This window comes from Talpa europaea (assembly GCF_964194135.1).
Source record: "Talpa europaea genome assembly, chromosome: 12".
Lineage (NCBI taxonomy): Eukaryota > Metazoa > Chordata > Mammalia > Eulipotyphla > Talpidae > Talpa > Talpa europaea.
This window is the reverse complement of record NC_140079.1, coordinates 52,866,238-52,892,967: the sequence shown is the minus strand read 5'-3', so window position 1 is coordinate 52,892,967 and position 26,730 is coordinate 52,866,238. Positions and strand designations below refer to the sequence as shown.

General features: G+C 36.7%; 1 protein-coding gene across 2 annotated transcripts in view; it reads right to left on the bottom strand.

Annotated features, from left to right (window-relative positions):
- Window positions 1-26,730, bottom strand: part of PLA2G4A (phospholipase A2 group IVA) — a gene marked incomplete at both ends in the record, with an annotated part of 113,051 nt that overhangs the window by 14,777 nt on the left and 71,544 nt on the right. For both annotated transcript variants that reach the window (XM_084249715.1, XM_084249716.1), the window contains 6 exons: window positions 4,919-5,103; window positions 13,817-14,059; window positions 16,710-16,781; window positions 20,615-20,707; window positions 20,794-20,931; window positions 25,948-26,062. In XM_084249715.1, coding sequence (XP_084105841.1) covers window positions 4,919-5,103; window positions 13,817-14,059; window positions 16,710-16,781; window positions 20,615-20,707; window positions 20,794-20,931; window positions 25,948-26,062 — 846 coding nt within the window. The remainder of the gene's footprint in view (window positions 1-4,918; window positions 5,104-13,816; window positions 14,060-16,709; window positions 16,782-20,614; window positions 20,708-20,793; window positions 20,932-25,947; window positions 26,063-26,730) is intronic.

Sequence of the window (26,730 nt, the reverse complement as noted above, 5' to 3'; positions counted from 1 at the left end):
TGGAAAACGAGTTTTTGCAAATGTAATTAGGTTAAGAGTCTGGAGATGAGATTATTGTGATTGTCTGGGTAAATTATAAATGCAATGACAAATGTCATTATAAGAGACAAACAAGAAGTCACACCCACAGAGAAAATCACATGAATGAAGGCTGAGAGTGGAGCTAAGCAGCCACACATCAAGGAAATTCTGAAACTACCAGAAATTGGAAAAGGTAGAAAAGGCTCCTCCAGTGGAACCTTTGGAGAGAGTGCAACTCAGAGGACATCTTGATTCTGGCTGTCAGAAGTGTCGGAGAACATGTCTGTACTGTTTGTAGCCACTATGATTGCGGTAATTTGTTAAGGCAGCTCCAGGAAACTGATACAAGAAGTAAGTGTATAAATGCTGCAGTAATAACACGCTCTTCAGCTGCCATGGTGGATCGATGCCCGTGGAGCTATCAGTTGAACTGGTTTGACCATGATGGTGTCAACCAACCTAAGAATCAAAAGGAAGTCATATGTGGAGCTTCTAAAACAGGGATTGCACTCTAATGTCAACTAATAAATCAGGTTCGTGTGAAAAAACACAGATTCTTTTTCCGTTATTTGTGGGTTTAAATGGAATTTTGACCTTGAGTAAACTACAGGGTGATAAAGTTAATTTAAATACATTACTTCTATCATTTTTTTTCCTTCATCTTTCTTCCTTCTCTCCTTCCATCATTGCTTCCTCTCCTTTTCTCCTTTTTTCCTTTCATTTTTAAGAGAATGAATCCATTGTTCTGGATTTTGGTTACTATGTGTTTAAAAGAGCACTGAAAAACTGAACTCTTCTTAGGTCAACATGTTGCAACATGATATAAAATAACATAATTTATAGCATAGTAACTGGAATCTATTATTCTCCATAAGATTTTTAAGGCAAAGGAAAAAAAATAGTCTCCAGTAATAAACTCTGAATTCTTCTATAATCCTTGCTTGCTTCTCAAAATATCCAAAGCTTTCCTTCCCAAAATTCATAATCTGCTCATTTTGCAGATTTTTATATAAAAATCTTGGCCTATTTTCATGAACAACTTTAAAGACAAATGCTATTGGAATTTTGGGTTGGACCATAATGGTTAACTAATTTTGCTTGGCATCTGTCTAAGTTATTACAAGGTTAACAAAACATGAAACATGGAATTGATTTTATTAAATCAAATAATATTATTTAGAATCATGAGATTCTATATCTGGAGTAACATTTGGGTGTGCATCTACAAACCAAAAAAAAAAAAAAAAAAATTAAACCAAAACAAAGACCCAGTATTGACATCATCAAATTTCAAGGCTAGTTTGAGCATATTGTGATACAAACTGTAGCTGCCTTTATCAAAAGCCATAATTCCTATCATTCTATATCTCCCTGACAAAATATGAGCTGTAACTACACATGTGAAATACTAAAATTATCAAAAATTCTACAATAAAGTTGTATAATAAAGTTATAACAAAATTGTATAATAAAGTTAATAGTCCTAATTTCTAACCCAGCATTTATGCTTTATTTTTTTTTTATTATACATCATTTATACTTTAGCCAAAAATAGAAAATTATTTACTATTTAATCAACTTAGTGAAATAATATTTCATATATCTACTAATTACCTTAGAACGTCTTTTCTATAAAAATCTTCATGTAGACTCCTCATCAGTTTTTTTTAAAGATTTATTTTTTTTATTTATGCATACAAGAACTGGGGTACAGGCCAGAGGTGTGGGGGGTGAGAGGATTCACTAGAAACAGAGTGGGGAACAGGACAGACAGACTGACTGAAATACACTGCTGAGGGGAGCATCAGGTGAGACAGGAGAGGTTTGCTCGCCATATGGAGCTCCTTCCTGGCCGGGGATCAAACTCATGCTGCACAACTCATACGTTGTGTCTTAACCCCTTGTGCCACCAGGGAGGCCCCACCTCCTCATCATTTTTTAAATCTTACTACATTATACCTAAAATAAGTATACTACTTCAGTATTAATGGAATAATTTTAAAATATCAATTCAGAAATTATATTTGAGTAATCTTTTAGATCCATATAGGGATGTACACCATTACAACAACATAAAACCATAAAAAAGCTCACTTCAGTTTTCCAAGTTAGCCTGAAAAGTTCATTTTGTTCGCTTTGAATTTCCTGAAATTCACATTTAGAGGACAAAATACATATTATATTTAAACATTGAAATTTCCTTTATATTAAGTCTCTGAAAATACAATTCACTACTTTCTGAGTGATAGATTTTATTCTATACTAAACCAATAATAAAAGGATATAAGTACATTTAGGTGACGGGGGAGAATGGAAGAAATGGACAAAATAATTCTAAAGCTCTGATTCATATATAACATGATGATTTTGATATTTTATACTCCCACTCCCATTGGTAAAATGAATAATACAGTTTCTTTCACCACTAGAATCAATTGCTAAGCTATCATCTTAGAGTCATCCATTAAAATTCATCTCCCAGGCCTCCCCGGTGGCGCAGTAGGTTGAGCGCAGAGCTGTCAAGCTGTCCGCAGCCTCTGCAGCGCCGGTTGGATTCCTGGCCGGCCAGGGAGATACTCACATGGTGTGGCAGACACTCCTGTCTCACCAGGTCTGCCTGTTCTGTTCCCTGCTCTGTCTCTGGTGAATCCTCTCACCCTCCTGTGTCTCTGGCCTATTCCCCAGTTCTTGTATAAATAAATAAATCTTTAAAAAAAAGAAAATAAAATTCACCTCCCATTGCAGCTTGTGGCTCATCAAATCCTGCTCTTGTCAGTCACCTACCTGGCATTGAATTTTACTGTGTTATGCTTAGATTTCAGTAAATCCCTCTAATTTTAATCTTGCCCTCCATTCTCCAATTCATCCAACTTTCCATTGTCAGATTAATCATCCTAAAATTCCAATTTCATGAAGTCACCTGTCTGCTAGAAATCCTTCATTGATCTCTATCATCTCCACCCTATTGATCTTGCTCTTGTCCAGTTCACCAGTCTTCCTTGTAGTTAATTATCTCCAGTTGGTTTTTGTGACACTCTATACTCCCTTAGTTTTTTTCCTGATAATATTGTTGAATATTCAAGGTACTGTTTTATGTCCTTTCTCTTCTAATAGTATGTCCTCTCCAGGCAGGGTTTTAATTATCTTTGACCTGCTAAATCCCAAATCTATTTCAAATCTATTTTCCTTCCTGAACTTCAGATACATTGTATCACCCTTGTCTTTTCAGGAACTTTAATGCGCCTCATAGGGACTCATTTAAAAACTTCTTTAAATACATCTGCAGGGCCTCCCCAGTGGGGCAGTGGGTTGAGCACAGTGCTGTGAAGCTGTCCACAGTCTCTGCAGTGCAGGTTTGATTCCCAGCCAGCCAGGGAGATACCCACATGGCACGGCAGACCTCTTCTGCCTTGCCCACTGCTCCCTTCAGGAGTGTTTTCGGTCCATCTGCCTGTTCTGCTCCCCCCTTTGTCTCTGGTGAATTTTCTCACCCTCCCGCACCTCTGCCCTGTACCCCAGTTCTTGTATAAATAAATAAATCTTTTTAAAAAATAAATAAATATGTCTTCAAGGAAGAAATAGAAATGGCCAACAAGCTTATGAAAAAAATGTTCAATTGCACTCATTATTAGAAACTACAAATCAAATCACAATGAAATATCACCTCACACCAGTGAGAATGGCCAATATTAAAAAAAAGAAAGAAAGAAAGAAAACTGGTCCTCCCTGGTGGCACAGCGGTTGAGCACTGGGTTGCGAAGCTGCCCGCAGCCTCTGCAGCGCCGGTTCGATCCCCGGCTGCTCCCCGGTCACCGGAGGAGGGTCCCACATGGCGCGCAGACCTCTCCTGCCGCCCGCTGCTCCCCTCAGCAGTGTACTTTGTCAGTCTGCCTGCTCTGCTCCCCGCTCTGGCTCTGGTGAATTCTCTCACCCTCCCTCGCTTCTGACTGTACCCAGTGCTTGTATAAATAAATAAATAAATCTTTAAAAAAAAATGGCAATAACAAATGTTGGCGAGGATGTGGAGAAAAAGGAATTCTCCTACACTGCTGGTGGGAATGAAAACTGGTCCAACAACTATGGAGAGTTGTGTGGAGGTTCCTCAAATTACTGAAAATGGAACTGCCATATGACCCAGCAATTCCACTCCTAGAAATTTACCCAAAGGACACAAAACCATTAAAAGCAAACCCGCACGCCTATGTTTACTGCAGCACTATTAACAACAGCTAAAATATGGAAATAATCTAAATGTCCCAAAACAAGAATGGATCAAGAAGATATGGTTTATGTGTGTGTGTGTGTGTGTGTATACACACACACATACATAGAATACTTCTCAGTGATCAAAAACGATAAACTCATGCCAGTTTCAGCAACATGGGTGGAGCTGGAAGGAATTATGCTCCATGAAATAAGTCAGAAGGAAAAAGAAAAATATCAGATGGTTTCACTTACAGATGGAATATAGGGGAACCAAATAAGACATCAGGAAAAAAGACAAAAATTGCATAAAGACAAAACTGACCATAGACATGAGGCTTAAAGTAGGGGAAAGGGAAGAAGACGGGTCACATGGGAGGGAAGAGCACAAGGGACTGTGATGATGGATCATGGGTGCTATGGTGTTAGAAGAACTACAGGGACAACAACTGAGGGAAGAAACCAATTACTGTACAAAAATGAGCAACTATGTAAGGAAATGAATTTAATGATATAAAAAGAAAAACTTCTTTAATTACATGATTGAGCCATATCAGTGTGTTAGGAATATTATTCATAATAATATTAAAAAAAGGTAAAAATGGTAAGAAATTGGGGTCATGAGAACTAGGATATCTACAAGGGATGCCAAAGAAGGCAGTGGGTAATAGAATGCTACATCGCTTCTCTTTACCTTAAATGGAGGACTAGTGTCACTTGGCCTTGCAGAAAAGTCAAAGGAGATGATGAGGTCCACTCCTCTCTGAGGTCTCAGGATCAAAGGGTATGGTAGGTTAAATGTGAGGCCACTGTCCACGACGTGAATCTTTTTACTTTTGACATCCAGAGGCTCATATATCTGCTCAAATTCATCAGGATCTTTAGAGAAGAAAGAAAAGAATGAATCAAACAATCATCTAACATTGTTTAGAACATGAAAATATTTTTGATGTCAAGTTGTGAGACTGAATTCCATAGGGTTAGATCCTCAGATTTATAAGACAAACAGAGCTGGGTATGAGTCCTACTTTGAAAGTTGTAAGTAAATGACTGTCTTTTAATCTTATTTTCTTCACCTGTATGTCAGGGTAACTGAATCAATTAGAGAAGGCTGCTCTGAGGATTAAGTGGATGGTGCATGACCAGATTAGGTCCTGGCATTAACTATAACTGTGCATCCCAACTCTTTTGCTAGCATTACCTCGCCTATCATAGGTCTTTGCTGGCTTAAAAACATTTCCTCATATGTTATCTTTTTAAGTCTTATAACAGACACATGATGTAGAAGAGATCTATAAATGGTGGATGAAGTCAGTTAAAAGTCATCTCTGCAATTACACATTTGGTGAGTGGCAGAGTTTGCAAGCATCACACACTGTCTCTCTCGTGGTTGGTGTGCATCCAACTCAAGGCTGGTGTTTGAAGAAAATAATCCAGCCAACACATTGGGTGTGCATTCATTATCTACTCCTACTCCTCAGGCTCTATTCTAGGTATTGAACAAGACAGCTACAAACTCTGCTATGACAAAACTTACATTCTGAGTATACTGCCTAGAAGTCAGGAACTAAATATATGAAAAGATAGTTCAGGCAGCGAGAAATGCATTGAAGAAAATAACAGAGAGTGTACATGGTCATGGGGAGAATTTGTTGAGAAAGAGACCTTGAGGTAAGACTAGAATAATATGGAACTGGAAATCTAAAGATTTTGGGGGTATTTTTTTTCTTGGAAGAGAAGAGAACTGGAACAATGGCCTAAGATGGAATAAGGTATGTTTGAGGAACAAGAAGGTGAGTAGAAGCAGATGCCAAAGGGTCTGAAGGAAAACAGGACTTGGAGATGATTAAGTTCATGAAAAAATAATATTGATAACATGAAGCTCTTCGTATTTATGTGTGATGCTCCTAACTCACTTCCCAGGGAAAAGAAATGTGATCAGAATTGAATTTGAGTTGAATGAAATGATATGCAATTGCTGCGTCTGGCCCTTTGTTCCCACATTGGTTTCCCTTGTCCTATTGGGAAGAAGATGGGCAATGTGAAGCAGGAGGTCTGGCAGAGTAGAGCAGCATGAAGGTGTTGACACTAAACGAACACTGTGATCTTTGAATAAGCTATTACACCCATTCTGCAAGCATTTTCATAGATGAATCAACAAAATCTAGAGGGTCAGACCAACCCATATTTATAGCATCACTTATAAAATATAGCTATTAACCATCTCATGGAACTGTTGTGAACGTTAGATAAAAAGAATCATTGAAATATTCAGGAAAATAGAGGTGGCCAGAATCCAGTCCATGTTAGTTTACTCCCTATAGTTCTTAATAAAGTGATACTGACTCTAATTATTTTATTTTAAATCTTTTTTTAAATTATTTATTTATACAAGAACCTGGGTACAGGCCAGATGTGCGGGAGGGTGAGAGGATTCACCAGAGATAGAACGGGGAACAGAACAGGGAGACTGACAAAATACACTGTTGAGGGGAGCAGTGGGCGAGAGAGGAGAGATATGTTTCACCATGTGGGACCTTGGCGGGCGGGCGAGGATCAGGCCGGCCAGGATCGAACCAGCGCTGAGGAGGCTGTGGACAGCTTCACAGTGCTGCGCTCAACTGCCTGCACCACCAGGGGAGGCCCACTCTAATTATTTTAGCTAATATTACTTATTATATTTTGAGAGCAAGAGATCAAAAATGAAGGCAAGTTTTTAAATTCTTATTGACAATTAAATCCACAATCTTCATCAACAATAAAAGCTGAAATTAAAACACTAATGAACAAAGTAGCCATGAAATTTAATCAATGTGAACTGAAATAGTTGTTAAATTAGACCTTGATTGTTACTTAGGAGATACTAATGTACCTCTAAGTATCTAGAGTGAACAGAAAAACATGTATTTTCTTTTCTCAAGTCTATTAAAAATTTCCATCTCTAAAACACAGAATAAGAATGTTATAAAGATTTACTAATGTTTATGACTAGGGAAGGAAAGAGTTTACAGCTGAGGGAGTTTATATTGCCCAGAAAAGCTGAAGGAAAAAGGAGTGAATGAATGTCCTAAATAAAAAACACATTTGCTACCAAAAAAGAAAAAGAAAAAAAAAAAGAAAAAAAAGAAAGCAAGCAAGCTATGAGGGAGAGGGAGCAATAAATAAGAATAAGGTCATGACTGAATAAAAAGGTGGGCCAAGTTAAAGAGAAAAAAAAACAAGTCATATTATATTCAAGGTGAGTACTTAGGTCAATAAGGAGAGAGGAGATAAACAGTCATCTTCAGCTAATTCTCTTTCTTATCAATATCAATTAATAATAATAATTATTCAGTAATAATGTACTTTGCCACCAGCCAAGATTCTAAATTTCTATCACAGAAACTGAAGTCTGATAATTGGCAAATTGAAAGATGTATATTATTAAACCCAATTTTAATGTTTATTCCCTTGAAATTTTAAGTGTTTAGAAATTGCATGTGAATTTTTTTCCCACATGTGTGAACTTAAAGGTGAAAAATTATAAGTCTGTCTTATGTCGTTTTAAATATTTTACTAAGAAGCTGGAAATTCATTATTGAGTACTTTTATTTCTCCTACAAGAAGTTTTATTTATTTTTGAGTATCTGTGATACACTAAAATTTCACATGTAAGATTTTTTAGCCTTATTTTTTTTTACAGATTTATTTATTTATGCATACAAGAACTGGGGTACAGGCCAGAGGTGTGTGGGGTGAGAGGATTCACCAGAGACAGAGTAAGGAACAGAACAGGCAGATTGACTGAAGTACACTGCTGAGGGGAGCAGCGGGTGAGTCAGCAGAGGTCTTCTGAGCCATGTGGGTAGCTCTGTGGCCAGGGATTGAACTCATGCTGCAGTAGTTGCAGACAGCTTCATAGGTTGTGTCTTAACCCCCTTGCGTCACCAGGGAGGCCCAGATTTTTTATCCTTATAAGACCCTTACAAAGGAAGTGTCATTAGTTTCATATTAAAGATGTGAAAGTCCCAAGATGTCTACTTTCACATTGATGGTGAGAATCAAGATTCCAAGCCAGGCTGACAAAGTCTAAATTCTATGCAGGTCGTGACACTGTCACTTTAGAAAGTGGCATGGCCATAAAACTAAAAGCCTTTAAAGTGGATACTTTAAAAAGCAATAGCTACAATGTATATCTACACATGCATGTAGTAATCATTAACCTATGTTAATATTTATATTTGATCACAATTAAATATGAAGAATTAAAAACATGTCAACAGGTTTTTTTTAAAAGCCATGATTTCCCCTAATATAAGCAACTATAATAACTCACAAATATTTTTCTTTGGTTTCATAAAATTAGTGCTTTTTAAAATCTTTGCTAAAAGACTAACGCAGACCAATTATCTCATATTTGGTGTGATTTGCCCATTTTCATCATGAAACTGCTATTCTACTTATTTCCTCTTATAAATTCAAGATTACATTTGAAAGAAAAATCACTATCTGGTACAATTCCCTGCTCTGGCATGTATCCGGACACCACAGTTCCAATCTTCTAGATATATTGACAGGAGGTGGTCTTGCTAAACTTTCTTGCAAAGGACACAGTTTTGCAAGATCAGTAGATGTTCTATACGTAAAATCTATGATCAAATACGTTTGAGAAGTACAAGACTCAATAGCTTAAAGTAACACCCAATTGTGTTATGTGTTCCTATTCTCATCACAATTCCTGTATCAATAGCACTTTTTAATGAAGATGTTACTTGGTCCTCACACTACCTCTGTAGCATATGTACCACTGTTATTTCTGTTTTATAAGTAAACCCAAGCTTATGCAAAGCAATGGCTTAACATTGTCCAGCTAATAAATATCATTTGGGATCAAATGTAAGCCAGTGTCCTTTGAAAACACTATACTCAAGTCATATTTAAGTAGGATTTCTCATAATCATAGTAGCCCATTACATGTAAAGAGGGGGTGGAATTGTTAGTTTTTCCTAATTTATTTGAACCTTATCCTGACTTTTTGTATAACGTACAAATATGTCATGTGGAGAGTTTGATAAATGCAATTATGGAAGAATATTCTCCTATAACTTAAAGCATACATGGCTTCCAAACTTGTGAACAAGTTGATTGTATAGAGATAAGCTAGTTTTTAATTATGTAAGACTTCTTTAAAGCAGTTCAGCTGGGGATATTTGTGATGGCCATTTTATAAACACATCACACAGATTCAGTTTACAAATTTATAAATATTTGATGTCTGTATTTTGAACTCTGACTTAAATTAAGACATCTCTTCAATTCTTATTCCAGCTGGTGTGTATCTCAGTAAATTACATAAGCACAAAAGTAAACAGGAAAGAAGGCACATGGCTAGTGGACAGATTCTCCAGCTATACAACTATTCAAAAATAAACAAATGAGGGGAATTTCTTCATCTCATCAGTTCTCTTGTTTTTAAAAGATCGTCTGCAAAGGAAAGTAACAGACGCAAAGGTAGCACACAAATTTTTTCATGTTAGGTTGAGGGATTGTTCTATAAATTCTAAGATGCTCAATTTTTAATTTGTATATATAAAATTATCACAGTATAAACTAAAATGCAAGATTTTAATAATATAATATCTAGATTAGAAATATTTTTTCTGGGCCTCCCCGGTGGCGCAGCCATTGAGCGCTGGGTTGCGAAGCTGCCCGCAGCCTCTGCAGCGCCGGTTGGATTCCTGGCTGCTCCCCGGCCACAGGAGGAGGGTCCCACATGGCATGCAGACCTCTCCTGCCGCCCGCTGCTCCCCTCAGCAGTGTACTTCGGTCCTTCTGCCTGCTCTGCTCCCCGCTCTGGCTCTGGTGAATTCTCTCACCCTCCCGCGCTTCTGACTGTACCCAGTGCATGTATAAACGAAACAAACGAACAAACAAACAAATAAATAAAAATGCCTCTATAAAAGAAAAAAAAATTAAAAAAAATATTTTTTCTGCATGGGGGAGATAAAAAATAAAATAGCAACCTTAATGAATGTTTTAATCAAATTATGGTATTTTGCATCTATAGTAACTATATTTAAATGGAGATTTTATGAACCAAATGATTAGGGTTTATAACAAACCTTTTAACTTTTCATTCCACACACAATTATTGCAAAATTGGAAATAACCAGAAGACGATAAAAAGGAACTAACTTAATAAAGACCTTGCCTGAGAAGCACTAATTTAACTTAATAAATTCAGTCTATAATAGTCATTTTTAGTGATGTTGATCTGTCAACAATAAATTTGAAACAAACTCATCACTGACCTATGAATTTTGATTAAAAAAACACTATACTATAAACAATTTTCAATTAGATAAATACAAAAGTTGGGTGAAAAGAATTTTAATAAGATACACACTAAAGAATGAAACTTAAAGTTGCTTGCAAAGATGATTAATTTAACAAAATTTAAGGTGAAAAATTAGAAAATATCTCAAAAAAAGAAATATTTAGTGTTTATAATACCATATTTTTGGATAATTAATATTTTGTATTTCCTAGTATTACTTTATGAAAACTCTTTGACTCTTCTTTCCAAAAGCACCAAATGAACAAGTCAGATAAGGTAATGTATAACTATTATTCTCCAAACACAACACAGAGGGCAAGGGAGATATACATTTGAACTGACTTACAGTTTCATCAAATCAGGTATTTTGGTTTTTAGTATTTTTGTTTACTAAGATATATCAGAGTTTTTCTTCATGAATCTAAAGGTTTTTAATTTTATGACAGTAAGGATTACCTCTATCTTTGCGGGACCCCTAGAACCAAGTAATTCTGTAAATACTATGTGAATTCAAGAATGAGCGTAGGAAACAAGAAAAATGAGAATGCAGAACAATTTGAAAAAAGGTGAGGATAAAGATTATCAACTTTATCCATAAAAAATACTAAGGTGATGATGCGCAGGTGGTGGAATTGGTGGTGGAAATTTTATGGGGACTACACCTGATCTAAAATACATTCAAATAAATTAATTATAAAAAAATACAGGGTGCCCAGTTAAATGTAAATTTCAGAAAAACAACTTTTTAGCACAAATATGTCCCAAATATTGCAAGATTCATATTTACAATATATACCCTGTATATAAATATGTGTGTGTGTGTATATATATCTTTACACACATATATGTACATATAAGACGTTTTTTGAAATTCAAATTTAACTGAGCAACCAGTACTTTACTAAGTGATGATAACACCTCTGAATCTATATAAAATATTGCAAAACTACCAGGAAGTTGTTAAAATATGGAGCACAGAATACAGACTGCGTAAACCACAGAAGGTTCTGTGTTGGGTGATGTCATCAAAGTAATAATCTAAAACAGATGTAATAAAGTACACACAAAGGAAACTTCCAATTTTACATCAGTAAGACGATGACTAATCAAATAAAGGACTACACGGATGAGCGTGTAAACAGAAGGGAAAGGCTTCTGGGCAGCAGAGAGGCCTGTGTCCTAATGCTAACTCAGTTGAGCAATTTTAGCAAAGATGATTAACTATTTTCCTTGATCATCCTTTTCAATGGAGTAAAACAACTGAAGACTTTTTCTACCTCTAAATGCCAAGTCTGAGTTTATTTAAAAAGACTATCATCATTCATTCACAAATACAAGCTTCTAAGAGACACATTTACTTGATATTGCAACAGCAGTAAGTATAATCATGCATCACAAAATAAGACAATGACTTGGCCGATTACATGATGAAGTGCTTTCCAATTTTTGGATGAATTTTAAAATAGACATTGATTTTTATCACAAATAGACTTTTATTATAGTTATTGTAAAAAGATTTGGGTTGCAGATATGTAATCAGTTCTGCATCCTAGCCTAGACTTTGATGCCATAAATATACAAAATAGTGAGTTTCTGTTCCTTCTATTTAAACAGAAGGGGTAGGGGCCTTCCTGGTGGCCTAGGGGTTGAGTCTCAGTACAATCATCACTATGGTCTGAATTCCATGCCAGGCCAGGGAGCTAAGTCACATGGGGCAGCAGACCTCTTCTGTCACACCTGCTGTTGCCCTCAGCAGTGTATTTCAGTAGATCTACCTATTCTGCTCCTCACTCTGTCTCTGGTGAATCCTCTTACTCCCCACCTCTGGCCTACACCCCAGTTCTTTTATGAAGAAAAAAAAGAAAAAAATTAAATTAAAAAAATAAAATCTTAAAATAAAATAAACAACAAGGGTAACGTAATGTTTTTGCAATATCCCTTAAGTTCAAACAACAAATAGAAACACCACCACCAGGGCCTCCCTGGTGGCACAGGTGGTTGAGCGTAGTGCTGTGAAGCTGTCCCCAGCCTCTGCAGCATAGGTTTGATCCTGGCCCGCCAGGGAGATAACCACATGGCGGGGCAGACCTCTCCTGTCTCGCCTGCTGCTCCCCTCAGCAGTGTATTTCAGTCAGTCTGCCTGTTCTGTTCCCCACTCTGTCTCTGGTGAATCCTCTCACCCTCCCGCACATCTGGCCTGTACCCCAGTTCTTGTATGCATGAATAAATAAATCTTAAAACACCACCACCACCAAAGCAACAATATAATATAAAGTCACATCCTAATTTTCATGACTTCATACAAAAAATACAAAAATATTTTGTAATTATGATTTTTAAAGAATAGTAGAAAAACTTTTGGTAAAATTCCCACTTAAGTTTTTGTAGTATCCTGTCAATGTTTGTAGGCAAAACTAACTGAGAAATGACGTTTGGGCAGTTAAGGGAAAAATGATGGTATGATGAAGTAGAAAAATTTTAGATATGTTAATAATCAGAACAAGTATTGCCTACTAAGTAGTCACCAAAGCAAAGTTAACTTTTGATTTGGGGACTCCATGGAAGTGAAGAATAAAGAGGACTGTTTTTGGGAATTTGGGTAGGGCACAAATGTGAAAATGAGTAGGTTCTTACCATGTGACCTTGAGGAAGTCACCTAACCTTTCCGAACCTGCGGGACAGATCTGATGGACACTGTAGACTGGCGAGCTCAACTCCGCTCCAGCCCCTATGCTGCATGCATTACTGCCCAGCAGTGGCCTAAAAGCCACGGTATCAGACTCCCTTACAGCTCTGATCTGCTGAGACATGTTCCTTGCCAGGGAGAAACGCCCTTGTGAGATGTGAACGGGGAAATGAAACAGGTTATGTTTCTGCTCTTCTACAGCCAAGCACAGTGATGGGATGTTTCTGAAGTGTTGGAGTCATTCCTGTACACTCAGTGTGAAGCCTGCTCCTCCAGCCTTGGAACAATTTTGTAAGAACCTAATTGTCTACTTTAAATCCCTTTCAGTTAAACATGGTAGAGCGTTTCCTGTTTTCTGAGAGTGGCCCTTGACCCACAGAGAAGATCTAAGGACTCTCTCATTATGTCCTGCTGACCATTTCCTGTGCCGTGGACTGTATTTCTTCCCCAAACCAGTAATTCAAAACCCTGGACACATTAACTGCACGTTGGTGTAGTTGAATATAAATGAGTAAATCATGAAAATAGTGATAATGTCTCTCTCTACCAATGGACTATTAGCTGCCATGGATTATATTTTATGTACTTACCTGCCACAGCGGCATCCAACTCATCTTCATCCAGTGATTCTTGTGTGGCAAAGTCTCGGAAAGGAGACAGTGGGTAGGAGGTATTGAGATTCAAGCCCAACATGAAGTTGTGCACCTTCCCAGCACGTCCTTCTCTGGTATTGAATAAAGTTGAATCACTCACCAAGGCCATTAACATACGATGGACCCAACTTGCTTGATTATCATTTTGATATTCTCTTTCTGCTTCTTCATTTTCAGTGCCTAAGGAAAAAAGAAAGATCATGATATGGATTCTCATATCCACTTTTCTCTTTAAAAAAATGTTCTTTGGGAACCTCCCTGGTGGTGCAGGGGTTAAAGACAGCTCTATCAAGCTATCACCAGCCACTGCAGCACAAGTTCGATCCTGGGTCTACCAGGGAGCTACCCACATGGCACAGTAGACCTCTCCTGTCTCACCTGAAGCTCCCCTCAGCAGTGTATTTCAGTAGTTCTGCTTGTTCTGCTCCCCACTCTCTGCGGTGACTCCTAACCCCCCACAGCTCTGGCTTACACCCCAGTTCCTGTATGCATAATTATTTTTTTAAAAGATGTTATTTGGACAATTGAGTATTAAAATGAACCATGAAGTTCTGTGACTTTTGATCTCACAAACACCTATTGTTGTAAACTAACAGAACACAGGCCTCCCTGGTGGTGCAGCGGGTTGAGCACCACGCTTTGAAGCTGTCTGCAGTCTCTGCAGTGCGGGTTCGATACCCTTCCGGCCAGGGAGAAATCCACATGGCGTGGCAGACCTCTCCTGCCTCGCCCGCTGCTCCCCTCAGCAGTGGTCCGTCTGACTGTTCTGCTCTCTGCTCTGTCTCTGGTGAATTCTCTCACCCTCCTGCAACTCTGACTGTACCCCAGTTCTAATATAAATAAAAATAAATCTTAACAAAAAATAAGCTAACAAATATTTCAGTTAATCATGTTTTGTTCTTAAATTGTTCTCACTTTACCTTTTATTGAGAGTGTGCTAAAGAGTTGTTTTTATTTTAAGTTGTAAATGGATATACCTTTTCTTGGCAGTGGCATTTGGCTTATTCTTAAATTTTAAACTTCTTAGACGTAAGACAAAAACAACTAATATAGGTGATCAAATGTACTGATAACCTATAGCAATTAACTTAATAATTTACAGACCATTCTCACGCCTACTTGATAGTGCCTAAACCAATACATACTTAATTCTAGAAATGTCAGGTATATGCTGTCTAGCTCCTTTGTACTGACTAACTTCTTTTGTTGGAGCTAGACAGGATTAAACTAAATTAAATAAGCAAGAAGGAGAAAAATAAATACCAGATGTTGTCACTTATATGTGGAACATAGAGAAAGCAAGGAAAAGATCAGACAAAGACAAACTTTAGAATCAGCCATTGAAAGCTGACCATAGATCTGAGTCATCCAGGAGGGATGGGGTTTGGGGAGCAGAGAGCACCAGGGACTATGGTGGAGGACTGTTGGTTCTTTGGTGATGGGAGAGCTACATTGACCTCCTGAGAGGAGAAATCCTATATTGTTGAAATATTAGCAAGGATGTAAAACAGTGGTACTTCGTTTAAAAAAAAAAAAAGAGGAAGTATTTTGAAAAAACAAAGGGTACTGCAATGGAAAAAAAAAAGACATTTGAAATAAAAAAGACTTAAGCAACTAAACTAATTTAAATGTAAATTATGAAGGAGCCATAATTAAGGCTCGCTTCCCTCCAGGGTAGGGCTATTTTGGGGTTCCCACCTAAGGATCAGGGCTACTGTGTCTAATGAGGCAAATCACTGTTTGCATAATGCAATAGCAGTGTGATAGGCTAATGGGGACTCAAATTCAGATCACCCCTACTGGGCAAGTCTGGTGTTGGGTTGAGAGCTCTGCCTAGGGGTGGATTTCCTTTTTGAAAACTTGCACAGGTGGTTGCACACTGTCAAGCTGCATTTCCCAGGGAAGATGCTTTTTTCTAATTTACCAAAACTCAAGAAGAAGTAGCAGACCAGCTATGAGAAAAGAATTTCAATTTCAGAAATAATTTGGCAAGGATAAAGTGGTCTTTTCCAGTATCTATACCATGGCTGGTGAAATTTGTTAAGTTTTGGACAAGAAAACATTTAATATCTTCTTAGCTCTAGATGATCAGATCTAAAATAATATAATAGGACATGTTCAACTATTTGTTATAAAATCTCTGTTTATTTTAACTAGTGGGAACACTTGTAGAAATGGCTGTGTCAAATATACTTTGTACACTCCATTTTACCACATAACTTGTGCAACAAATATCCCAGATCTTGGCTTACCCTCCCCCGACTCCATCACTGACTGACTCCAGCCACACCAAGATGAAAACTGCCTTGCCAAAATGTAGAAGGACCCATCTAGCCTGCAAAGTAATATATGCAACAAAATTCTGGGTAATTCTACCCATTTTCATCATTGTCCCCTTCCTAAGAGGTGGAGTGTTGGCAATGGGATAAGTCTCAGGAACGGAGCTAGAAATCACATGTAATATAATAATAAAATTTCAATTTTTAAAGCCACATAAAAATGTTCCCGAATCATGATTTCATGCCAAGAAGTCTGGTGCTCTAAATAAGACTGCAAATGAATTTAGAATTTCTACCATTTCAGTACTTCATTTGCTCAACTGGTAATACTTTTGAGATATTAAAAAGAAAAGAATAAGGGATGTCTTTGTGCTGCATATTTTATTGCATATACAGCACTTGATTCTTTGAGTAAGAAGTTACAATTCTATCATTTTGGTGCCTGAGCAAACCATGAACCATTAGCATCTTCAGTAAGAAAATTGGATATAATGAGTCAGATCTTCTCTGAAGGGACTTCTGCTAGACAAGGTCTTGGCTCTCTGACTTACCTTTGGGTTCATGTGATTCATCATCGCTGTCTGAGCTATCATTACTCACAATATGTTTTGCAGTAATATTTTCTGTGGAAAGAAAAAAAAATCAGTTGAAAGATCTCAGGTGTCAATAGTCACAATTAAATTTACTGTAAGGAAGTAATCTGAGCCAAAATCACAGAGTGAGGTCCACCAGACTTGAGTGGAAAGTTAGATCAATTTAGTAAATTTAGACTTATTAGAATACTAGTTTTTTTTTCAAATTTCTCAATGAAGAAAATTTTCTTGAACATGAAATATTAGGCTAAAATTTAATCATTCATATATATAAAGGAGAGAAATCTTGTTTATCTTAATTCCGATAAAAGTAACTTGACTGGGGGCCTCCCCAAGTGAAGGGGAGCAAGGGGTTAAGACACAACCTATGAAGCTAGCCACAGCCACTGCAGCACAAGTTCGATCCCCAGTCAGGGAGATACCCACACAGTGCATCAGACCGCTCCTGTCTCGCCCGCGGCTCCCCTTAGCTGTGTATTTCAGTCTGCCTGTTCTGTACCCCACTCTGTCTCTGGTGAATACTCTCACCCCCTACACCTCTGGCCTGTACCCCAGTTCTCGTATGCATAAATAAATAAATCTTTTCAAAAAAAGTAACTTGACTGTAGGAAACTCCATGTTATACCAAGAAAGTATATATTTTTAATTAAATGTTCAAATGGTATTTATGAAGATAAAAGTAGGATAAAACCAAAAAATACTGGGTTACAGAACATTTGACCAAATGGATGAAAGCTAATATTTTTTTCGTTTTCAACAACATTGAAAGTTGTCTGATGAAATATGTTTTCTTTTTGGTCTTGCTAATTTGTGCAGTTATTAAAACATAGCCACAGATACTTAAAGCAGACAGGCATAGAACCCAGTATCATAACCAGTTATTTTTTTTTAATAAAAGTGCCTTAATTATGGAGCACACAAATGATTTATAATCATCATTTGTAGAAAAATCAAACTTACTTTGGATACTTATGTGAAAATATTATCTGTATAGTGACACTTTTTCTATGTGTTTCTAGAGTTACAATTTTTATTTTTAAAGATTATTGGTTTCCCCATATTACCCTGTGTTTATTTATTGTACCCACATAGTGTTATGTAGACAGATGACCAAGAATGGATAGGAAAGGGTTGATAAATGCTTGAGGAGATTGACATTGTTTTTAACTTTACACAGCTAATACTACTGGCAGGATTGCATATGTGAATTCAATAAAATAAAATGTTCATGAGTAAGTATTATTATACATTTTACTTTATAACTATTACACAAAGTAATTTTGCTATAGAGAAGAGGGAGATATTAAGAAATGATCTACTCCAGGGCCTCCTTGCAGGTCTTCCCTGGTAGCCTAGGGGATAAGTCTCAGCTCTATCACTGCCAGGGCCTGAGTTCAGTTTCTCCCCAAGGAGCTAACCCACATATGGCACAGCAGACCTTCCTGTCTTGCAGCTTGCTCTTCTTAGCAGTATATTTCAGTAAATGCATCTGTTCTGCTCCCACTCTGTCTATGGTGAATCTTCTCACACCCCTACCCAGTACCTCTGGTCTATATCCCAGTTCTTCTACACATAAATAAATAAATCTTTAAAAAAGAAAAAAGAAATGATCTACTCCAGATGTCACATACAACACATGTGTCTCTAGTTCTATATGCATTTGGGTAGGAAAAGAGTTTCTTTTCTAAAGCATTTATTTTTTTTTTTTTGTGGATACATTTGATATTCTCTTTTAAGATAATGGCTAACCAAGCTATTATTTTTTTATAAGGAACATTTCATGATATGAAAATCTAAATATTCTGATATTCTGTATTAATCTATTTTCCACCACAGTATAATGTATAATTCCATCTGATAAAAAGCTCAGACTACTCATATTCAAAATTTCTTGAAAGGCAACAACTTTCATTTAGTTATCTGCCTGCAGTCAGATTTACCTTCCAGGCCTTCTTCAGAAGGGAAAGAAAAATCCCAAGCCACCTCTGAAAACTCCTCTATGAGGTAGACTTTAGTCGGCCAGTGGATGACACAGGGCCCAAATATCCCCTCAGTCACCTCTCAGGTCTCCCCATTACCTAATCTGAGATAACACGTATCCTGTTGACTGGGAATCTCAAGTACCACCTTCCCCAAATCTGACATAAATAAAATGTCATCAACCACTGGCCTCTGAGGGAGGCTTGGAACAAGACTATGCAGAATAAAAGTCTATCTTTTCCCTGGCCTTCAGCCACTGTCTCACCCACCTTCAGATGTGTTATTTTTGCTCTATTTGCTTCCTGACTGAAGAGGAAATGATAATAAACCCTAGTCTTATCTGGATTATTCAGCTGAGAAGGAACAGAAGGAACCAGCTTCAGAGCATGGGATACTTCTTTTCTTTTTCTCAGAAATCTTCACATAAAATAGAGAAGGTTTGATATTTCTACAAAGTTAGAGTCAAAAACAAGATATTCATCTGGGAGATAATAGTTATTAAAATAAACCAAACCAATGCATTTCAGAATTGTGGTTGCTCTTACGAGAATGTGGCTCTGTAGTGATACTCAGGCAGGCTCAGGAGTTCCACCAACCTTGGTTGCTTCTAACTGAGGGACGCTCACAAGACATCAAGTGCTTTTGTTAATTGTTTTTATTATTAAAAAAAAAATTTTGGCTTTAGTGCAATCATTAGATCACTTTTCCAATACCTATTGAAAACTACCCCAACAAACAACTAACACTGTTGAAAATATTAAGAATGGGCCTCCCTGGTGGCCGAGGGGTTACGTTTCAGTGCTATAACCCCTATGGCCTGAGTTCAATCCCCATCCAGGGAGCTAACCCACATATGGGGCAACAGACCTCTCCTGTCTTGCTTGCTGTTCCCCTGAGCAGTGTATTTCAGTAAATGTGCGTGTTCAGCTCCCCACTCTTTTTCTGGTGAATCCTCTCACCCCCTTGCACCTCTGGCCTATACCCCAGTTCTTCTTTGCAAAAATAAATAAAAATTAAAAAATAAAAAAATAAAGTTCCTTTAAAAAAAGAAAATATGAAAAATTACAGAAAGTTACTGTACATAATATACAAATTTTAAGTTAGTTTGTAAATATGTTACAATTGTATTCTTTTTTGCATAAGTTTGCAAACCTTTAATTAAATCAAGTGTTGGTTTCTAGTGTTGATCATAATACAGATGGCAAGGGAGATAATGAATGTATTGATATGTCATATTTTGTTTGCTTTAAGTCGAATTCAAGTTCCTCTAGCATCTATGTTCCTATCATTCTTTAATTAGTCCTCAATTAAGTTTGTCTACTTTTTCAAGTTTTGTAAATATTATTTCTAATTATGGGCAAATGTCCTTATTTTTAAGAAAGTCATTTATATTAATTTACTAGACATGATACACTTTTCCCTTCTTTTTGGTATGACTTAGCTATAAGAAGCTAAGAGAATTCTATTAAGTTAGTATTTAAGAGTAAGCAAACTGATAGGCATGTTTTTATCTTTAAGTTCAACTATTGATGAATCCAATCTTTAAAAAGCTACCCTTATTTGATATAGGAGTATTCGCTATACAAATAACAATACTTTGTGTAGATGTATAATAAATAAAAGGAATCAAGCACTAGTAAAAATTATTCTTAGAAATCAAAATTTTTATGAATTTTACAACTTCTATGTCAGAATAACATTTGTCATGTATTTGTGTCTGTGTGTATACGTTATTTTTAGGAAATGTTTCAGTAAATTAAACCAAATTATTGATAACTTTAGAGAAATTACAACATTTTTGGCAATTTAAATTCCTCTATATATACTTTAATGTAATTTATCAATGTAGCATAGTTATCACTGTAAATATTTTGTTGCAATACCTAATTCTTCCTCCATTGTGCAACCTTTATTTTGTGAGCCAGAAACTCCCAAGACTCTGTTAAACAATATAGAAAAGGCACTGCCCCAGACACCTAAAATAAAGCAAAAACAGAAAAATCTTAGAATGCACACAGATTTTAGTTGTCAAGCAAACTAGTGGTAGATTTTGATCACTTACCCATTAAGAAGTGCAGAGGGTTTTCTTCATATTTCTTCACAACTGTTCCCATAAAAAATTTGCTTCCAAATAAGTCAGGAGCCATGAAAGTACCATATTTAGCCATGCCAATCTCATATGGACTAAATTCAACCCAATCTGAAAAATTACAAATGTTACACAAATAAAATAAATATAAGACATGCCAAGTACGTAATTTTCAATTATTCTACTAGTCATGTTGAAAAAAAGGTGAAAAATAATTTCAATAACATATTTTATTTGACCAAGTGTATCAGAACATTAGGATTTCAACATGCAATCAACAAAAATGAAAAATGATTTTTTTTCATAAAAAGCAATCCATTATAGGAAAATACTACAGAGATGTGCAGTTAAAGATCACTTCAACAATGACATGATCATTCTCTTTCTTTTATATAACATTAAGACGATGTGGTATCTAGGGCTTCCCCGGTGGCCCAGCAGTTGAGCGCTGGGCTGCAAAGCTGCCTACAGCCTCTGCAGCGCCGGCTAGATCCCCAGCAGGCCTGCGAGGGTCCCACATGGCGCGCAGACCTCTCCTGCTGCGCCTACTGGCCCCTTCAGCAGTGGGTTTCGTCAGTCTGCCTGTTCTGTTCCCCGCTCTGGCTGTGGTGAATTCTCTCACCTTCCCGCGCTTCTGACTGTACCCATTGCTTGTATAAATAAATCTTTTAAATAAATAAATAAATAAAAAGATGTGGTATCTATACACAATGGAATACTAAACAAATATAAAAAAAGATGAACTCTTGCCATTTGGGTAACACAGATGGAACTGAAGGAGACTGGGCTAAGTGTATTAAGTCAGAAGGAGAAAAACAAATACCAGATAGTTTCACTTATATTTAGAATATAAAGAAACAAAACAAAGGGTCAGGCAAAACCAAACCCCAGAAATCTGTAGAATGAAGGCGAGCAGAGGACAGTAGAGCGCAAAGTGTGGAAGGGGTCCAATGGACTATGGTGGAGGACCTTGGGACCCTCGGTAGTAGGTGTGGTGTTGTAACATACACCTGAAGAGATGTGATCCTATATCTCTGAATCATATACAGTGTTGTAACCAATGCTACTTCAGTAAAATTAATAGAATAGAAAGAAGAAAACAGGAAAAATAACCAGTTGTCCATTATGTATATTGCATTTATAGAAGTCAGGGGGATCTTATAAATGAACAAGATAGAATACAACTGAATAACTTTTGTAAAGGGGCAGGAGACCCCATAATCTATGTACAGGACTGTGGGTGCCTTGGTGATGTGAGGTATGGTAACATGCATCTAAATTGGTGTGAACCTATACCCCTAAATCATGTACAGTGTTGTCAACTAATGTTACCTTAACTAAAAAAGTCACACAAATATCATTAAACATAACTTTTAATTATATGGTAAGTAAAATATCAAAATATGAATACAAATGTGGAGTAATCAAGAAAAAAATTCAAGACATCTTTTGTAAAGCCCATCTTAATTCTAAGGAACAGAAAACTAAAAATTGCTGACTCAGATATAAAGTCCATGAAGGTGATAGAACAAATTAAACTCTTTCTCTTAATGTACACAGTTTAAAAAAATGGAAGAAAGTGTTTTCTAACATTTGCCTTTTCCTCATCCTTACTTTTGCTTATTCTCCTATATTGTAACTCACAAGATTACACTGCAAAGTGTTTATGCTGAATGGCTTAAATATTTTATTTTACTACTGAAGTGTTGCTCATATGTTGTGCTCATTAAATGCAATTTACTGACCAATGGTACTTTCAAAATGAAAATTTTATATTACCACAGCAAGGTAATGAGAGGGAAAAGTAAAAACTATTTAACAATTAAAACAACTAACATTTATTTGTTTAAAATATTTAAAAGGGGACAGTAATTAAAGCTATTCTAAGAGGGAAGGAAGACATTCTCTGATATTGTTGGAGCAAAGTTGCTGATAAAATTTCTGTGAAATAAAATAATTTGGTTCTTTGATTTTTAAAATACAACTCAGAAATATTTTGACTTTTCCGAATACTCCTTTTCAAACTAAGCAAATTTTAAAGAAACAAAATATCAACATGTCTTCATTTGAGTTTACTTCTCTTTCTCAAGTAAAACTACTTGAGCCTTCATAATATGCACTATGGATGTCTGATCTGAGTACAAAATCCAGATGACTAATACTTGATGGCTTTGTTCAACTCTGCAGGAAAAAACAGCTTGAACCTTCTTATCATTTCAGCTTAAACAATGAAGGTTATTTGAAAGTACACTGTTCAGCTCAGCAACAATATCACAGTTGGACAGCGAGTCCAAATCAGACACATTCAGGTCCAAAGACTACCAACTGGACATAAAACATTCTTGTTTCAAAATATTCCCAAATATTCTCTCTCTAAAGTATATTTATTCTTTAATTGTTTGAGTCAGATTTTTCCCAGAATGACTAGTGACCCAAAGTTCAGAATACAAAGAGGCTACTGTAACAATTGTAACTTCAATAACAAACCTGGTACATCTTTATGTCTCTATCACATTCAGTTTTATGCAAGCCTTGTGTGATTGTCTTAGCTGCTCTGCAAGATAAACCTAATGTTTATTGATATTCTTCCATCATGAGAAAAACAAGAATCAGAATTAAATGACCACCTGAGGTTTTTCAGTTTAGAAGCAGGACAAGGCTTCCAATTAGTCCACTGCTTGTTTCACCATATCCAAACATTTCTGCAGTGAAAGGTGGCTATTTGGTCATATGTGGATTTGACTAGCAAACTAGTGGTATTTAAAAAACAATTCCAAGAATCAAGACGTCACAAGGCAATAGCCATGGGAAAGCAAAAAAAAAAAAAACAAAGAAAGAACAATTTCATTGTAGCACATAATTTTCATCCATGAGAAGCTCTTCACTCTCTCTGTGACCCCCTGGTGGTCAGGTGTGGTTCTCACTGTTGTTGAGCCCAAGGGGGGCCCTAGCCTGATGCTGCCACCTCTGCCCATCCAGTGGTTCCATCTACCATTCATAAGCACAGTCTATTCCTCCTTAAGGTCCAGACCTCTCGTTTTTCTCATACAGCTTTTATAGGACAGCTTTCATAGAACACACTAAATTGTTAAGATTTACCAGAAACTTAATTTGGATCTGTTACCCAAATTATTATATATTATATTATAATATTATACTATATATTATATTATATGTAGTATAATATTATAATATAAAATATTTTATGTAGCCAAATATTATATATATATATATATAATATTTTAAAGATTCATCCATCCATGCATACAAGAGCTGAGGTATAGGCCAGATGCATGGAAGGTGAAAGGATTCACCAGAGACAGAGCAGGGAACAGAACAGGCAGACTATGAAGAAATACACTGCTGAGGGGAGCAGCGGACAGGTCAGGAGGTCTGCTGCACCATGTGGGTAGCTCCCTGGCTGGCCAGGGATCAAACTTGTGCTGCGGTGGCTGCTGATTGTTTCATAGGTTGCGTCTCAACGCCTATGCCACCAGGGAGGCCCTATTTTATATATTTTATCTCAGTTATTTAGAAAAATACACAATACATGTAACAGATGAGGAAACTGAGGATAAAATATATGACATTTCCATATTCATTTGTGCCTTCTTAAATAGTATTATACATTCCTGGAATAGATAAGGTCATATAGGATAGGGACAAAACACTGTGAAAGGAGAGGGGAGTTCACCTTACATGTGGCCTGCTCCATTCTAGAGACCAATATTTTAATAAAAAGAACAAAGGACTTTTGGGACCCAAATTCTCAGGTCTGCTACTTACTTTTTGTGTGGTAATGCACACATCGTTTAATCTTTCAGAGATTTATGCCTTCTTCTGTGAAATAAAGCTAAATACACCCCTCTCCTTGGTTGTAGTAAAAAGTGAGTAAGATAATAAATATAAGTGCTTTCTGAGCCATAAATATGATACATATTTTAGTCATATAATGATGCAGTGTTGCAAACAAATGTTACCTCAATAAAAGGAAAAAAAAAATAACAGTTGAGAAACACTTGCTGAATGAATAAATTTCAGAAGCACCATTTTATAAACTATTAAAAATTCTTGCCTGAGAATCATCTCTTGAAGAAAAAGTGAGACTTAAAAATTGCAAAAAGATTCTGAATATAAATCTGTTAAGCAGATGCTGTTCACGATGATTTCTTTAAGCAATAGTGTGACTGATGTCACTGAGAAATTTTTCCTAAAAATATTATGATGCCTACCAGGCACAGAAAGAAATGTTATCACACTGCAGGCTGGGACTGGCAGAGGTCCCTCAGAAGGATGGAATCACATAGCTTTAGAACACCCTACAAGAACAGAAGCAGGGCCTCCCTGGTGGCCCAGGCGGTTGGGCACAGCAATGTGAAGCAGTCCACAGCCTCTGTGGCACGGGTTCGATCCCGGTTGGCCGGAGAGATACCCGCATGGCGCAGCAGGCCTCTCCTGCCTCACCTGCTGCTCCCCTCAGCTGTGTGTTTCAGTAGGTCTGGCTGTTCTGTTCCCTGCTCTGTCTTGGGTGAGTCCTCTCACCTCCCGCACATCTGGCCTGTAAACCGGTTCTTGTATGCATGAATAAATAAAATAAAATCTTAAAAAAAAAATAGAAGCAGCCATAGAAACCAGTGTTAACCTCTGAGAATTAACAAAATGAGGCATTTGTTCACCAGCCTCAGCACAGATTAGGACTTTTTAGGCACTGAATTATAAAAATCGGAATAGTGCTTTGAGTACCAACATATAATAAATTACCCAAATTAATGAGACTATATCCAGCACACAAAAGACTATTCATGGTCTAAAAGGGCTAGGCACACACATTATTGTATTAAAAGTCTTAGAGAAATTGGTCATTAAAATCATGTTATTGATCTTAACCATGATTTATTTTTTATGGTTTACTGTACTAACTCAAGGAAGACATAGTAGTAACTAATTTCATGGAATAGTTGCTGCAACTAGAAAATCACCAAGTTTAATATTTTCCAATGTTATTATATTCCAGAATATATATATAAATAAGCCACTAAAATTGCTTTGTGACCTTCTTCTAAAGAAAGTCATTGGAAACCACAGTGCAAAGTTTACAGGAAATGAAGTGAAGGAGTCTTTACATACCTGCAAACATCAGCTCTGACACATCGGGTTTGACATGGAGACAGGTGAACAGAGGTAAGGGGCATTGCGCAGCATTGATTTTTTCCTTCAAACTACTCAAGGTAGTGTTCATTCTCTGCCCAGAGAGGAAAGAAGAAATGGTTTTAGGTAGCTAAAGATACATATTCACCACTCACAGCCAAAATATTTATAATGTCTTCTCACTTCTAGAATTCTGAGTCCTGAAAAACACACAAAAAGTAAGCTCTATGGAAGTAACTGTTTTCATTTTAAAAACAACCATAACTCTAAGGACTATGTCTACATTTGAGTTGGAGAATGATTGGTGGTTTTGGAGCCAGGAATTTAGCCCCCGGATTCCCTGGCACATACTCTATTGCCCCTGTTTTATCTTCAGATGAAATGTCACGCCATGATCATGTGTCAAATGGATTTGTTCCATGTGATTCACTTCCTTTTCTGATTCTCCACGCAGCCTCCATTCTTTCTCTACTTTGTAAAAAATTATTTTTATTCATCTCCTTATCTAATAAGATTATCATGGGGGTAAACAAGCAGTTAGACATTCGTTGTAAATTTTCCAAGGAAAAGGAAAATCACTTCTCTGTGATACACAATTAGGATGAACTAGTAACACTAGTTTGAAATGTAGAGTTGTGTCTGGCAGGGAGTGTGCATAGCTCAGTTCAGATTGTTGAAAGGGTAATGTGATTCAAATGTCTTTTACAAAATGCATTACACTTTGCTTTATTTACAACATTATAGTTGACGTAGTCTATTTGT